The sequence below is a fragment of the Blastocystis sp. subtype 4 genome, assembly GCF_000743755.1.
Source record: "Blastocystis sp. subtype 4 strain WR1 chromosome Unknown seqid_0256, whole genome shotgun sequence".
Lineage (NCBI taxonomy): Eukaryota > Bigyra > Opalinata > Blastocystidae > Blastocystis > Blastocystis sp. subtype 4.
Window position 1 is genome coordinate 1 of NW_014569291.1, and position 15,080 is coordinate 15,080.

A 15,080-nucleotide genomic window follows, 5' to 3' on the forward strand; every position below is an offset into this window, starting at 1 on the left:
CTAGAGATGAACGAAAATCAGCTACAATGTACCAATACGTCCGTGACCGGCACTAACATGTCCTCTGGCCTTTCTGTTCTTGCTGAATCTAGTAGGCTACGAAATAACGATAAGTCTCATCCAAAACAATAGGTCATTAAGATAACCAACAAAATAAATTCAATGACATTCAGACAATCAACGTACCATACTAAATGAAGGTGCAACCGATAATATATGTCATAAAAGGAACAAGAGAGAATTCAAGGAGCCGAATAAGACGATTATAAGCAGGATTGAAATACAGAAACCCGTTTTATTTGTAACCATTGCATTACTCCACTTCGTTAATTATTGTAAGGAGGGTTATTTCTACTTCTTTCCGTCCTGAATAGTATCAAAATGGCTCATTATTCGTTACCATAGAGTTTGGTTCTTTGAATTTACAACCCCTTCTCAACAACTGTCATATTCATTGTTATTATTATTCATACGATTCAGAACAATATCAAGAAGAATCGTATCAAAAGATAAAACACCCCATTCAGGTAGAAAAAACTACTTCTTTTGTTCATCTCGTTCATATCAATAGTCTGTTCGGTTGGCTATTTGTTATTAATAATTCTCTTTTGATTCATTTGTCCTATCCATTAGTGATATTAATCAGTAGAATTGAGGAATGTCAGAGCAGATACTTGCAGAGAAGTTTGTTAATTACTACTATCCGATGTTGGCTTATCACCCAGCTAATCTCTCCATTATTTATGGAGAAGACTCTGTTGCCTGTTTTCACGATATGGATCAAGTAGATCGTTCTTGTTGAGTCTTACTGAAGGATGCTGAAACATGCAAAGGTCGGGATCAGATAATGGAAGGAATGAAGGCTGTTAAACTTCCCGGTGCTGTAGCGAATCTGCAGCAGGGAAGTATCGACTGTGTTCAATGTTCTGATAGTTCGTTTTCTTATTTGAGTTGATGTCTAGGTGAATACTTGTTAGTGGTGACGGGAAAGCTTGCATTCAAGGACATTTTGAAAGATTTCACACAGGTCTTTGTTCTTAGTGAACTCCGTTGTACAGGGAAGAATACTGATACTGGCGTAAAGAAGGTCGTATTCTATGTTCGTTCGGAGGTTTTGACAATCCATGGAAGCGAGGAAGAGGAAGTGGGAGAGACAGTTAAGGATCCCGTTACTTCAGAGCAGTCTGAGGCGAAAACTGTCGAGAGGAAGGAAACTCCTGCTCCTGCGGAATCTCGCCAAGAGGAGAGACGCCCTCGTTATGCTTCTCAGGCTTCTGGTCATGGAGATGGTGAGACCGACGAACGACCCAAGGAGCGCAGGCCGTTATTTGAAATGTAACTTTGAGGAATTGTATGGACTATAGTATCTTTGCAAAGAATTTGGTGGAAGATGTAAACGAAGAGGATATTCGTGAAGCCTTCAGTGTAAGATCAAGAAGAGACATTCATTCCTAGCCATTTGGTGAGATCTATCAGGTAAAGATCTTCCCTGAAAAGAGATATGCAACTGTGAGTTTCCCCAAAGAGAATGGCAACTATAATGTGCACGAGGTTTTTGATCGTATTACGAAAGAGAATCCTCATTTCACCATCCGTGGAGCTGCTGTTCGTCTAGAACCATTCAACTGTAGATGTGTTGTATTCTGTATTAGCCGTAGTGAATCATAAGAGACCTTCGTATGATCGATCTCGCTTCGACTCCAACAGAAACTATGGCGTTATGTACAAGTAATGGCAGAGGAATATGTTCGCCTCCCGTGGTTTGGGTGTTTGTTTATTCCTTACGACAGAAAGACACAATTGGGGTTTTCTTGAAACTCCCATCGTTAATTCACTTTAGGTCACGATGTCAGGCGTACCGAAATTCGTCTCTTCGTTTACCCAGAGTCTGAGTGAAATCTTTGAGACTTCTGGGATTCGTGGTTTTCCCATTTCATCTCGGAGCATCAAAGTGTTTCCGTCATCATTTGATGATTCCTAGGTTCTTCTGAATCCAGATGAATTCTACAATACTTTAATTGTCGTCATATCGGTTCTACGTTAATCTTGTAGGCACAAGTAGCCCAATCGAAGAAACGAGTTACCATGTCTTCCCTGTAGTCTTTAATGATAGGAGTTATATGATAGGTATTTGGGTACTGGTGATTTGGAGGAGAAGCTCGTTTCAACTGTGAATGAGTCCCTTCGTAAAGAGCCTGAGTTGCAGGTCAAGTGGTTTCTGGATAAGGTTGTTGTTGTTGTTCTTTGGTTCCTTGTAGGGAAGGGGATGCAGAAAGGTTCGTGGAAAGAGTAGTTCCGGTATGTTAAGTCCTTTATGCGTGGAACACGGTGAACGGTATCTCTTAATCTTGTTATCAAGCCTAGTCATCAAGTCTATTTATACACTCCTGTATTGTCTGAAAATCTAATTACTCAATTTTTGCCTCCTCGTTGGAATGAGATTTTAAGTAAGTCTTCTTTCGATAATCAATGGAAAGGTGTTTACCATATCAAGAGCTACATATTCGACAACAATATGATTATTAGTGGAGCCAATCTCTCGCATGACTATTTTACAAACCGTATTGATCGATACGTTCTATTTGAGAATTGTGCTGATCTCATTGGCCTTTATGAGAAGTTCTTTTCTATTTTAGCAAGTTACTGTTCCTACATTACATCCACAGGTGCAATTCATGGTTACTGTATTATCGAATGATTGATTTGATTCTAGTGTCAAGCAAGAAAACTCACCAGCAGTTCTGTAGTGAAGTGAAATCGCTTCTTCATACGAAAGAGAATTTTTCCATTCCCACTAAGGATTCTGATGTTATGGTATATCCAACTTTCCAACAAGAAGCATTAAATCTGACATGTGACTATGATGCATTTAAGCGTGTACTGGAATTGGCCAATCGTTTTACAGATATTGATCTGTTTCTTACTTCTGGTTATGTGAACTTTCCACCTGAAGTGGTTGAACTTCTGACATCCTTCAAAGGTGAGATGAAGTTCCTTTTTGCGGCTCCTCAAGCCAATAGCTTCTTTCATGATCCTGGGTTTGCTTCTGTGATTCCAGCTCTATACAATATTGTTGGATTGCGAATGAATTATCATAAGTAGTTGCAATGCAATTTCTTCCATCGTTGTAAAGAGAAGTCTGCAAACACTTGCTTGTAAGATTCTGCATAATGGACTCATTTGTAGTTTGGAGTATCTAAATAAGAACTGGACTTATCATTCAAAAGGATTATGGCTTTTCCGAAAGAACTCGCCAGAATCTCTTGTGACGATTGGTAGTCCGAATTTTGGAATGCGTTCCTATTTCCGTGATATGGAGTCTCAATTATATATGATCTCGGAGAGTCCTAACTATATCCTTAGTGATTCTCTTTTGTAGAGTTCATTAACTACACTTAGAAAGCTTTTTGAGAATGAAACAGATCATCGGTTCCATGATAAGGATGTGAGTGAATGGAAATGCGTTGATAACTAGACCATGGAAGTCTCTGCCGCTCTCTTTGATTCTCCTGAACGATTCCCTCCGCATTGTCCGTTGGAACCAGCAAAACTAGGGTACTTCCTTCGTATGATGCAAGGGCTGTTGTAGTATGTTTGTTAAGAAACAATAGAAGGCATCTTCTTCATATGAGGAAACGGGTTCTTATGTATGAGGCTTCTCCTTCTTTCCACGGAACAGAGCGAGGAGAGAAGTCTTGGAGACACACACCACCTTGAAACGGACTCCCGGAATATCACCAACAGCGTGACCAGAACGACCGAATCCAGCAATCAGAACCTCATCGTTCTCATCCACAAAGTTCAGACAACCATCACGAGGAACGAACGCAGTGATCTTCTTTCCATTCTTGATCAACTGAACACGGACGCACTTACGAATGGCAGAGTTAGGCTGCTTAGCCTCTACTCCACTATCCATCAAATACATCCATCAAATACTTACACCTTCTCAAGAACAATTCCCTTAGCCATAGTGGCTCCTCCGAGGACATTAGCCTTAATCGAAGAGATATTGTGTCCCTTCTTGTAAGTCTAGACAATGAGAACTATGAAAATCGCTAATCACCTTATCAGCCCATCTCTCGTTACGACGAACCACACGAAGTTTACGCGAATACCACAAGGTTTTCTACGGAAAAGGATTAGGAACTCCTTGCAAGCAAAGCACCACAAATGGTTCAGTTGTCAATATCACTTATTCCCTACCCCTTACCCATTCTTGTTAAACTTGAATGCTATGAAGAAGAATCTCTCTATAGTTCTAGCTCCACACGCTTGATACCCCTGGGATAGAGCTTATATAGAAATGAATTAATAAGATTTTAATGTACGGCATCTCATTCTAATTATCTTGTTTCTCTCTTATTTGTACTTGCCATGAAGTCATTTGTATTCTTTTTGCTATTTGTCTCATGTGTACCATTTTGAGGGAAGATTGTTCCATGTAGTTATGTAAAGTACTTTCTCTTAATGGAAACAATTTTGATTCGACTGTAAATGGTGAAAAGAATGTATTTGTAAAGTTTTATGCTCCATGGTGTGGTCATTGTCAAAAGTTGGCTCCAGTATTTGTTGCTGTTGAGGAAGTTTTTAATCAAACGTATGTCATGATTACCTTCTTGATGTGAGAGATTCCATCATTTTTGCTGAAGTTCAGGCAGATGTTGAACCCGAACTCTCTCAGCGATTTGAAATCGAGAGTTATCCCACTCTTTTGTTCTTCGCTGCAGGATCGACGGTGGAGCCTGAGAAGTATAAAGAGGAACGAGAATTGGAGATTATTGTTCACTGGTTAAATGAACACCTCGGTACTGAGGTCCGAGTTCCTAAACCCTTTTCGCATGTAGTCACTCTGACTCCAGGAACCTTTATTGATGTTGCTTTTCAAAAGGATAAGGTGGTTCTAGTGAAGTTCTTTGCTCCTTGGTGTCGTCACTGCAAACAATTCGCTCCTGTGTACGAACAACTCGCTACTGTGTTTATGGAAGAACCAAACGTAGTATTCATTGTTTCTATGGACGATAGATTGTAATTGCTGAGATTGATGCAGACATGTACTCAACCTTTGTTCATCAGTTCCGCATTAATGGTTTCCCCACCTTGAAAGTTGTGTTACGTCATTCCTATCATTTTTAGTTGTTCCGTGATGGCGAGATTCTGGATTACACAGAAGGACGTGATTTAGTCTCTCTAGTTGGTTATATGAATGCAGTAGCGAATACATATCGTCGAATCGACGGGAATCTGGATTTGAAATTCGGTCGAATTCCCGAAATCGATCACAAATTGGAATCGATTCATGAGTACTCGAAGGATACAATCCAGCAAGTTATCGAGTATATTGACAGTCTTAAATCTGCTTCAGAGAGTGGGAAGAAAGTATACAAATCCATTTTACGGAAGATTGAATCTGATGGCATCGGATTTGTTCAGATGGAAATGGAGAAGATGAAAAAATTTATTGACAACAAACAAATTGCTCCTACAAAGAAGACGATGTTCCGGATTCGGAGAAATATCTTAGAGGCTTTTCCAAGAGAAATGAATGACGAGTTATAATGTGTTTGTAACAAATTAGTTCATATAGTACAGAATTACTCAAAGATGGGGGTGTGAAGATCTGCACAATCAAAATACTGCATATCGTCCAAATTATTATTACACTAAAAATGACTATTCTATCTATCGACTACTTCCAAATCAAATGGGAATGTAGTGATTGACGGTTTCCTATACCTCAAATGACAGAATAAGGCGAACCTGTGTATGTCTAGATAGAAATCATTCTCCAAATAGAAAAGATCCGAATGAATCGGTGATCGAGGAATCGTTTGAGAAGAGACACGAGCAAACATGGACTTCTCGAGAGATGGCTCGGTCTTAGGAACAGCTATCTCAATCTTTGGGGCAATGATGAGAGGAGACTGGGAGGACAACGGTAGATTCGATCCTTGTTTCACTACAACTTCCTCTTTCACTCGCAACTTTGTGGATTCTTTAAACTTCTTCTTGCATTCTGCATAAGCACTTTTATTTGTACTCTAGTAATCGCCATCCAACGACTATTCTTACATTCTTTTGCAACTTCTGAAAGTACTTCTGCGCATGCGTACGAACTTGAACTAGATTTCTTGTTGAAATCTATCTGACAATGATTCAGCTAGATTACCATATTAGCTATCGACTTCCAGTCACTTCCATATTTTTGTAGACCCTCGAGAAACAACTTGTGTTCAGATTCGTCCCATCTACCTATGTATCATTGAGAAATACATACACAAACCTGTGTTTTCACGTGGAACAAATCCTGGTTCTGCTTCCTATGTGTGATACAGTCTCTTCGAAGATACACTAGACTTCTCACTTGAGCCACTAGAATCCATAACTATACTTTAGTCAGTATTCTCCAAACCATACACTCAACAATGGTGTTTAACTGTTTCTTAAAAGAAATGGGATCATTGGCATGTCAGACGGTATAACGGGAATTGTGTACAAATAGCGAGAGTTTGTTATCAAATCGACGTTCATGTTACATTTCTGTAATTGATTTAACCACAGATCGATTCCTTTTTCATTGAAATATTGTTGTCTACTATAGGAGAGGATTCCTACAACTTCGATATCCATTATCAAAAGAAAGAACATGGTCTTTTCTAATGGCTTATTCTAAGGATTAGTGATGCTATTGTTAACAGTAATTAACCAATTGTTAGTCAGTAATGAAGTTCCTTCTTCTCTTCGCTCCTTCTTCATTAGCCTCAAATCAGAGTCAGATCAATGACCTAACTATTGAGGCGTTTATCAAGACTCTTGGTGACGATTTCACCATTATCCTATGTGGAGAGTAAACTATATTATTCGTTTCACAACAATAGGCTCTGTTCTATTCAGAAGTATATTTCCCAAGTCTACACTGTTGTTTGGGATTATTCACTTCTTCATAATAAATCCGAGTTCAGATGTACTGTTCTATATCAGAAATCTGATGGTAAGACCGTTTCTTCTTGTTTTACTAGAAGAGCTTCTAGAATGGTTAAACCAACGAGAAACGATTGTTTTGTCAATTCCATCGTATCTTGATGATGAAAGAAAGAGGATAAATGAAGAACGGACAAAGCTTGGTCTTAAGCAGATCACAGTATAAGTTCAAATCGATATTCAGCATAGTTTGATACGATTCATACTGTACAATGGACAGAAGAGATGGTAGCACTGGATTGGGACTCATCTCAGTATTATCACGTTAAAACTGCTTGTGTTGGAGGAACATTTGACTGTCTTCACCCTGGTCATCGGATTTTGTTAACATTAGCATCTCTAGTCTGCGATCATCTCATTATCGGAGTATGCCTACTTTGGTCTTTTTATCCTAGATAACAGCAGATAAGATGTTGGAGACAAAATTAAAACATGAAAAGATTGCCTCTTACGAACAACGGAAACAAGGAGTTCTCGAGTTTCTCAAACAAGTGGCTCCCAAGTTGAAAGTGGTCGTTTCGCCATTAGTGGATATCTATGGGCCATCAGTCGTGGAACAAGACATTGATGCCATCATTGTCTCTCTCGAAACTCTAGCGGGAGCAAAAATGATTAACCAGGTGAGAGAAAAGAAAGGCCTGAATCCTTTGATTGTATTCACAGTGAATCGTTCCAGTAGATACATTCTCAGTTCGACATTCATTCGTAATCACAAAGAGTTGTAGGTATAATTCTCTTTGTTAACAAAGACACAACAATTCCAGTTTTTGCATAGGTATTTCGTCTTCATCTATCTCTTCCACAACTTGTTCAGTTTTCACAACAGGTACTTCTTTCTCTTCTCCAAACATTCCTTTTCCAAAGCAATCTGCAACAAAAGCAAAACCATCCTGACAACTCTTCATCTATTCCTTATCCAATATTATCACCTCTACCATCTTCTCAAATGTGTTATTATCCATTGATCTCTGTACCTGTTCACTTTCACCACAACGCGGACATACACCCTTTTCCATATCAACACATGCCTTATGGAAACTATGACCACAGAGGAAGTGGACAACAGGCAACTCTAGATTCAACCCACAAGCTACACAACGTGTCTGTTTGAATCGGAATCCATTTTCTTGAATCTGTTGTATCTCCTTTTCACGAGCTTCAACTATTTCTGCCACTTGATGCTGCTTCAGTTCATCAGCTTCTCGGATACTCTTCTCTCTCTGTAACTGCTTAATCACCAACTCCCTAATCACATCCACGGGAATCTTCTCATTATCACAGAGCAACTGAACAATGCGTAACAAGGGAACTTGTCCGCTTCGTTCTACTGCCTCCAGGATCTCACGAACCTCCTTTTCATCGATTTCTTCGGACTCACCAATCAATTGGAGTAACAGTTCCCAAAGGTCAGCATCCTCCGCTCCATCTTGCTGACACAGTCGCAAAGCCTCTGCATGTTGACCCATATGATAGTATTGCTGAAGGAGCATTGCTTGCATATGCAACTTCTGGTACAAGTATACGAGTCCTTGTTCACAATCATAACGTTGTAATAACACTAACGCCTCGTCAATCTCATAAGTAGCATCTGGTCGTTGGAGTAGCTGCAGTACAGCAGAATCTCGATCTTCATTCTCTGCCAATAGATCAGAACGAAGCATCAACTCCAGTAGCGTATTCCAGATAACAGGATCGGTTTGGCGATGATGTTGGGTGACAGCTAGAAGGAACTGCTTCAGCTGAGCTGCGTTGTCTATAAAGCAAATAATGAATTGCTGAGGTTCTTGAGCCTCTCCTTCAGTACACAAATGAATGAGGAAAGGAGTAACTAACTCTGGAACAACATCCACAAGTTTCTTTCCATAACGAATCAAAGCCTTCGCTGCTTCTTTGGGAGGAAGAGTAGTGATGTAATTCATTGCTTCTTTCAAAGAATTCGTCTTCTCCACTTGAATACTGACATACCACTCATGGAGATGATGATTTGCAGCTAACTGAAGAGCCTCGTTATAGAATCCTGCTGAAGTCAATGCTTCAATAGCAGTCTTAGGATCATAATGAGAACTCAGAGAATCTTCTTCAATAAACTGTTGCAGTTTCTTATGATCGTGAAGTTTGGTATAACAATTCATTAGTAACATTGTGTGTTCTGAACATGCAACACCTCGTAGATGAAGCTGCTCCAAATATCGAATCAACATATGAATTTGTGATGAATCCAGATAACGACGAATTACATAAGAAGCATTTGTATAAGGGATTGTCAACACATATTCATTCATAGCTGATTCATGGTCAGCTTGTTCATAGAACCAATCACCATATCTAAAGTCAATACTTCTTTCATATCCTACTGTTGATGGACATCACTAAGTTCTCGTTCTTGTAAACCCCATTCTTCACATAACGATATTGCCATTGGGAACAACTTCCGATCATAGAGAATCTGAAGTTTACTCGGTGTATCCTTCTCTCTTAACAGATACACAATATGACCTTCACTCATGATAAACAAGAGTCCCCACTCTGTCCAAATACGTGATGCACATTCACTATTACCATTTCTGGAAGTCATGGTATTCATGCAATCCTACCTCAATACTAACAATTCAAATTCTTCACAACTGTTCTCCACATTCAATACTTTCACATACCACTTCGCATCCTCACCAAGATGACTCACCACCACACAGTCACGATAACTAAACAAACAGCTCTTTTCACCTGCTAGCAAGTAGCTATTTCCGCGGGTTGTTGGAGAATAATACACCAAACCATCTTGATTAGCTGCAATAAGAGTACCTTTGGAATCGACACTGGAGCAGTGTATGGCACATCCTTTTCCATCCTCCAGTACTGTGAATCCGATCAGTTTCTTAGTTTCCCGTGGAAGTTGATAACACCCGATACGACTGGTCGAAAGAGCAAACAATGGTACGAATCCTGTTTCCTGTATATTACATATAATGTCGGTTCTTACAACACTCTCAAAGGAAAAATGGAGGCCTGTGATTGCATTACCAAAATGCTTGGGAAGAAGAGTGAGACTAAGCTTCTTGGCACGTGAAAGGTCTCCTTGGATAAGAAAGATATCTCCAGATTCACATCCCAAAGCAATTAATTGATTAGACTCATCTACTGCAATGGATGTGATTGTCTCTTCATCAATCTTCTCAAAGATCTTGAACGAACGGATACACAACGGACTCCCGTCTTCGTTCATCTTATCCAACAGCCATAACTTCAAGGTTGCATTCTTCATAGGAAAGTAGTCGTCCATAGCTTCTTTAATATGCAAATCATCTAGCATCCATTTATACGTCTCGTTGGAAATCAGACTGTTGCGGAAACGTGTTGCAAGATTGCGAGAAATGCTCATAGCTTCTTTTGTTCGATAATCTACTCCATCTCCAATTGTAAGCAACATATTCGATGATTTGTACTACTTATAAGAAAAGCCAAGCAAAGTAACTTGATACGCATGATTCACGCCATAATCGTGTGCAATAAATCGCCGAAGCGAAAATTCCTGATCTGATAAAGTGATACCACCTTCAGAGTCTCCAAACACTACATACCCCTTTCCCGCAGTAACACAAGAAATATCTAATGACTATAACATTATGTGTACATGAAGCATGAAGATACTTCGATGGCAAAGAGAGGACTACCGGGATCAGCCGATTGTAGGAGTTCTGCAGTAAAGAAGTTGAATTCCTTCCACATTTCACCAGATAATGATTGTTGTATCTAGACAAACTGTGAATACGCGCTATGAAAAGATCAGAGTTTGTGTTTTCGTGACTATTTCTGGAATGATGCGGATCTGAGATATCTATCAACAATTTATGTGTAGATCAATAAAGAAACTCGTATAAAAGACTATAATGCATTACATGGTTTTATCTGAATTCGATGGCTTCTTCTCACTTGAACTCCATTTTAGAGATTTGTTGATGGTGAAGGCATAGGAGAAAAGAGTAGCAACCGTGGTGCAGGAGACAATCGCTTCCAAAGGAAGAAAGAGTTGAACACTGGGAATAGCCCAGAGAGGTCTGCATAAACCAGAAATAAAGAGGATCATCTGAAGAGTCGTGTTCGTTTTTCCCAGGAGTGATGGCTTCACTTCGAGTGATTTTATCATATTCATCATTTCTGTTGGCTCTATTGATAACTCTTAAATCCATTTGATACTGTGATAGCCATGTTTCCAAGCAATTCCGAAGAATCCAAGACCCATTAGAACATCCTTTCCAATAATGATTCCGGCAACGGGAATGTGAATAAGACCAGAATAACCCATTGCTATGGCCAGACATACCATCAAAGTCTTGTCAGCTATAGGATCCAGCAAGGTTCCAAGTCGACTTCGTTGATTAAAGTGGCGTGCCACATAACCATCTGCAAAATCAAGAACACTGGCAAAGGCAAAGGCTACAAATGGGCTCATACATCAAACAATACTGCATAGAGAAGGAAGGAATAATCCCTTTATCGTTAAAACACCAATAACAGGGGCAAGAACAAGGCGAATCCCTGACATAATATTGGGAATCGTACAGATCCGATTTGTTAACTTTCCATCCTTGTTTCTACGAATGATAAAAACGACGAAACAAGACTCTGTTGAAAAGGCACGAAACTGAAGCGAACAAACAGTGTACTTTGGTGTGGACATTATAAGTCGTCTCTGTGTAATATAAAAATAGTGCAATCCATACTCCCATGAGATTCGCCGATAGGGTGAACCGATAGACAGAGGAAACGACAGCAGACGTTTTAGATACTCTAGACAACATTATCAAATGTCTTTTCAAAACAAGACTTCCTGAGAATAAAGAGTCGTTTTGACATTATCCCATTCGGATGATCGAAGAACAAAGGGTCTTGTTATCACAACAAGAAATTCAAAACTCCCCGTCGATCCTAAGTGGGATGAGTGAGGTGGAGGAGTTTACTTATCGATGTTTTGCTTGTGAATTGGTCCGAGAGGGACAAATACTTCTAGGATTGTAATGTGTACATCAGACGATTGACCTGATAGATCACCGGTTGTAAGTGCTTCCGGTCAAACGTTATGCCATCGATTCTACTACTTTTATTCGTTCAAACAGTTTCACCCGTTCTTTGGTGAGAATTGCTTGTTTTCTGTGAGTCTAGTATCAATGACATGTCTATTTATTGGATCCAAGATGGAAGAAGAGCTACGACCTGTTTCTCGAACGATTAAAGTGTTCTATCGCATCTTTCAGCGACGAACAGGTCAAGAAGTGATAGATTTGGCTGAATCAGATCCAGTAGGTACTGCTCGACGGATTTTAAGTAGATTTTCATTCGGTGGAGAGCCATCTTATTAGATACAGAGAAGTTAATCTTATCAGCCTTTGGATATCATTTATATGGAGTCATAGACCATCCCCATCGATATATTCTCTTCTTTATCAAGGTAACATCATTTGTAGTTTAGGATATAGAAATTGGAGTGTGATGAGATTGTTGCCCAACGGGCTTGGAATATACTTAACGATAGTTTACAATTACCTCTCTGTCTCCAGTATACTGCCAATGCGATTGCCTGTGCATCCATCTACTTGGCAGCGATGTATGAATAGTGATGCTGTATTGATTTGTTAGGACATTAGGAGTATCGCTTCCTCAGACAGTAGAATGGTGGGAACTGTTTGATGCATCTCTGGAGGACATTCAAATGATTGTACATTCGATTATTCAATTATACAGTCGAAAGCGGATACAGTGGATTCCTGACGTGGAATCACTACCAGAGGGAACAAAATCCACCATTTCAACATTAGAAGAGAGTCGAGTTGTCTCTCCAACAATGGAAGAAACAGCTCTGCAATATGTTTCTAACAATGATATTCGTAGCAATTCGTTTGAGCCAAAATGTAATACTCTATAGAACCTTATCATGTTCTAGCCATAGCAGCAACAAACAATGTTCCTAGTCTTCCCTTGGAAGATCATCCGAATCGTTCATACTCACACCATAATCATTCGCAGTCGCATTACCGTCGTCATTCTCATTCAAGAAGAGGGTCTTCTCGATCAAGAAGTCATAGTCGGTCTCATCATCGTTCCTCTCGTCACCATTCGTCGTCACATCGTCACTAAGAATTTCTACACTGTTTATTGTTTGTTTTCTAAGATATATCCCATTTCTTCGTCCAAGTGATAAGGTGGTTCTGTCTTACTATTTCTTTTTTTCATTGATGCAGAAGAAGTGCAAACGGCAAGTCAAACAAGTTTTTCAAGAGGTGGAGTACATCGGTAAGTACATTTCAGAAACAAAGGCATCGTACTCTCCTATCGTTGACTTTTTACTCTAGATGTCAGTGGGTTCTGGCCTTTCCGGGAGCCCAACAAGAAAAGGTGTCTTTTACTGTCCAGGACTCAACAATCAGTGGAAAAAAGGAGATTTGTAGAGTCTAGGGGTTGCTCTTAAGAATAGTGAGAAATGGAATCCTCATTTATTCTCATGTTGTATCCAATCATCCTAGAGAAACACTCTACCGTTCTTTCGATTCACTGGTCTTATTTCTAGATAACGCCGTATACAATATGACTCTTGATTACTACTCCTATTATCTACAACATGTGATCCACATCCAAGTACTCCAGTACTCTATGTTTCTCCAACTTCACTGTAGAAAGAAGGGAATCTTTTCAAAGGTTCTTCCGCGCGTCTTCCGATTGTTTGTTGATGGAGTGAGTTTTGATATCTTGCCCATGTTCTTCCAACAGGACCAACAGGATGGATTCTTGTAGTTTATTGTCATATATGTGAGATAGAAGTACTTCGTGCACACCATCAGTATCCTTCTCTTCTTCTTTATCTGATGAACGGTTTCACTCCAGGTCAAGAAGTCGAGAAACTGTTCCTAGGGATCACCCAAGAATCCGATTAGCAAGATTACCAAGTACCTCCTCTTCGGAAAGACGGCCTGTCTGGATTATTGGAAGGAACTTCTGATAGATAGTTTGTTTTCACTCGTTTCTTTATTGTTTGTTCCAATGATTCCTCATTGAAATGCTCTCGTTGACTAGATCTCTTGTCTGTGCTACCCATCTCCCGCTGAAGTCTATCGTGTCTACACGGTTTCGTTGTTTCTCTGATGAAACAGAGGAGAAAAGGGTTGTTGTCATTATGGATGATTACTAGTAGAATCGTATGAAAATGCAAGAATTAATGATTGAAAAGCTTAAGAAGGAGGCTGGAGCGACAGTTGTCGAGATTAAGGATATTTCTTATGACGCTGGATATTTGTATTGTTTGTAGTATGGAAATTACACTCAGATTAGAGATGCTTGTTGTTTCTCCCAAGTTTCGTGGGATGAAACTGTTGCAGCAGCACCGTCTTATGAACAAGGTTTAGTATATGTAGTACGTATTATGGAATAGGTTCTATCGAATGAGTTATCAATTCTACATGGTATCACATTCAAATGTATGACTCCTGAACAATATGAGGCTATGGAGAAGAAATAAGAATCATTTTAGCTCTCCTGTTTGTTGATTATTCGAGTTGTTCGTATCAGTGCGCCTATTGATCTTTCTAGGGGAATGAAGGTGTTTTCAATCTTTGCTCTACCCCAATTCTCATTCTGGAAGGAATTATTGAATATGATCACTTTTCATAATAATAAAGAAATCACCGAACACATATGAACGTTCAGTGATCCGTATGAATACCAAGATTACTAACATCACCCCTTCTTTATCCAGAGTTTTGTGTGACTAAGCTAGAGGTAGGTTAATGATTCCATGTTCTTGAATTCTCTATTATAGGGTGTTGGATCACTCTAGAGTTCAAATTAACACTGGATGTAGAAATGTTCGAAAAGGAAGTTGTCATTGATTGTCGTGGCCACATTATGGGTCGTTTGGCCTCCATTGTTGCCAAGGAGCTGCTTTGCGGCCAGAAGGTGGTGTGTGTGCGTTGTGAGGAGCTGAACATCACTGGAAACAGTAGAGTGTGTCAATGAGGTGTTGAATGTGTAGTGATGCGTAACTCTGTCCGTCGTGAGGCTTTCATGCGTAAGACGATGAACACCAACCCTGCTCGTGGTCATCGTCATCA

The 15,080-nt window shown here is 39.6% G+C and overlaps 10 protein-coding genes across 10 annotated transcripts; 6 read left to right on the forward strand and 4 right to left on the reverse strand.

The window, feature by feature from the left end:
* Positions 1 to 847: 847 nt before the first annotated feature.
* Positions 848 to 1,668, forward strand: JH06_5091 (hypothetical protein; the record flags this gene model as incomplete). The annotated part of the gene is made up of 4 exons (XM_014670563.1): positions 848 to 932; positions 963 to 1,323; positions 1,365 to 1,425; positions 1,456 to 1,668. 4 exons carry the CDS (start codon positions 848 to 850, stop codon positions 1,666 to 1,668), a joined length of 720 nt encoding a protein of 239 aa, XP_014526049.1.
* Positions 1,669 to 2,300: 632 nt separating this feature from the next.
* JH06_5092 (CDP-diacylglycerol-glycerol-3-phosphate mitochondrial-like protein) lies at positions 2,301 to 3,379 on the forward strand (the record flags this gene model as incomplete). The annotated part of the gene is made up of 6 exons (XM_014670564.1): positions 2,301 to 2,335; positions 2,365 to 2,447; positions 2,478 to 2,678; positions 2,714 to 3,072; positions 3,103 to 3,155; positions 3,187 to 3,379. 6 exons carry the CDS (start codon positions 2,301 to 2,303, stop codon positions 3,377 to 3,379), a joined length of 924 nt encoding a protein of 307 aa, XP_014526050.1.
* Positions 3,380 to 3,939: 560 nt separating this feature from the next.
* Positions 3,940 to 4,336, reverse strand: JH06_4177 (40S ribosomal protein S23; the record flags this gene model as incomplete). The annotated part of the gene is made up of 3 exons (XM_014670565.1): positions 3,940 to 4,032; positions 4,067 to 4,129; positions 4,283 to 4,336. The coding sequence occupies 3 exons, from the start codon at positions 4,334 to 4,336 to the stop codon at positions 3,940 to 3,942; spliced, it is 210 nt and encodes a 69-aa protein (XP_014526051.1).
* Positions 4,337 to 4,412: 76 nt separating this feature from the next.
* JH06_4178 (protein disulfide-isomerase) lies at positions 4,413 to 5,559 on the forward strand (the record flags this gene model as incomplete). Its single annotated transcript, XM_014670566.1, has 5 exons — positions 4,413 to 4,437; positions 4,459 to 4,600; positions 4,630 to 4,996; positions 5,026 to 5,106; positions 5,137 to 5,559. 5 exons carry the CDS (start codon positions 4,413 to 4,415, stop codon positions 5,557 to 5,559), a joined length of 1,038 nt encoding a protein of 345 aa, XP_014526052.1.
* Positions 5,560 to 5,594: 35 nt separating this feature from the next.
* JH06_4179 (hypothetical protein) lies at positions 5,595 to 6,383 on the reverse strand (the record flags this gene model as incomplete). The annotated part of the gene is made up of 7 exons (XM_014670567.1): positions 5,595 to 5,663; positions 5,694 to 5,730; positions 5,761 to 6,041; positions 6,073 to 6,141; positions 6,170 to 6,252; positions 6,284 to 6,320; positions 6,351 to 6,383. The coding sequence occupies 7 exons, from the start codon at positions 6,381 to 6,383 to the stop codon at positions 5,595 to 5,597; spliced, it is 609 nt and encodes a 202-aa protein (XP_014526053.1).
* An 823-nt stretch (positions 6,384 to 7,206) lies between these two features.
* JH06_4180 (pantetheine-phosphate adenylyltransferase) lies at positions 7,207 to 7,706 on the forward strand (the record flags this gene model as incomplete). Its single annotated transcript, XM_014670568.1, has 2 exons — positions 7,207 to 7,347; positions 7,377 to 7,706. 2 exons carry the CDS (start codon positions 7,207 to 7,209, stop codon positions 7,704 to 7,706), a joined length of 471 nt encoding a protein of 156 aa, XP_014526054.1.
* Positions 7,707 to 7,721: 15 nt separating this feature from the next.
* JH06_4181 (vacuolar protein sorting-associated protein 11-like protein) lies at positions 7,722 to 10,707 on the reverse strand (the record flags this gene model as incomplete). Its single annotated transcript, XM_014670569.1, has 6 exons — positions 7,722 to 7,886; positions 7,917 to 9,306; positions 9,336 to 9,545; positions 9,576 to 10,423; positions 10,454 to 10,594; positions 10,630 to 10,707. The coding sequence occupies 6 exons, from the start codon at positions 10,705 to 10,707 to the stop codon at positions 7,722 to 7,724; spliced, it is 2,832 nt and encodes a 943-aa protein (XP_014526055.1).
* Positions 10,708 to 10,873: 166 nt separating this feature from the next.
* Positions 10,874 to 11,659, reverse strand: JH06_4182 (CDP-diacylglycerol-glycerol-3-phosphate 3-phosphatidyltransferase; the record flags this gene model as incomplete). Its single annotated transcript, XM_014670570.1, has 4 exons — positions 10,874 to 11,145; positions 11,176 to 11,415; positions 11,446 to 11,573; positions 11,604 to 11,659. 4 exons carry the CDS (start codon positions 11,657 to 11,659, stop codon positions 10,874 to 10,876), a joined length of 696 nt encoding a protein of 231 aa, XP_014526056.1.
* Positions 11,660 to 11,916: 257 nt separating this feature from the next.
* Positions 11,917 to 12,901, forward strand: JH06_4183 (cyclin-L1-1; the record flags this gene model as incomplete). Its single annotated transcript, XM_014670571.1, has 5 exons — positions 11,917 to 11,993; positions 12,026 to 12,303; positions 12,339 to 12,427; positions 12,456 to 12,583; positions 12,616 to 12,901. The coding sequence occupies 5 exons, from the start codon at positions 11,917 to 11,919 to the stop codon at positions 12,899 to 12,901; spliced, it is 858 nt and encodes a 285-aa protein (XP_014526057.1).
* Positions 12,902 to 13,211: 310 nt separating this feature from the next.
* Positions 13,212 to 14,488, forward strand: JH06_4184 (hypothetical protein; the record flags this gene model as incomplete). Its single annotated transcript, XM_014670572.1, has 11 exons — positions 13,212 to 13,297; positions 13,329 to 13,420; positions 13,451 to 13,513; positions 13,544 to 13,619; positions 13,650 to 13,763; positions 13,792 to 13,813; positions 13,885 to 14,003; positions 14,047 to 14,134; positions 14,165 to 14,265; positions 14,297 to 14,369; positions 14,402 to 14,488. 11 exons carry the CDS (start codon positions 13,212 to 13,214, stop codon positions 14,486 to 14,488), a joined length of 921 nt encoding a protein of 306 aa, XP_014526058.1.
* Between the last annotated feature and the right edge of the window lie 592 nt (positions 14,489 to 15,080).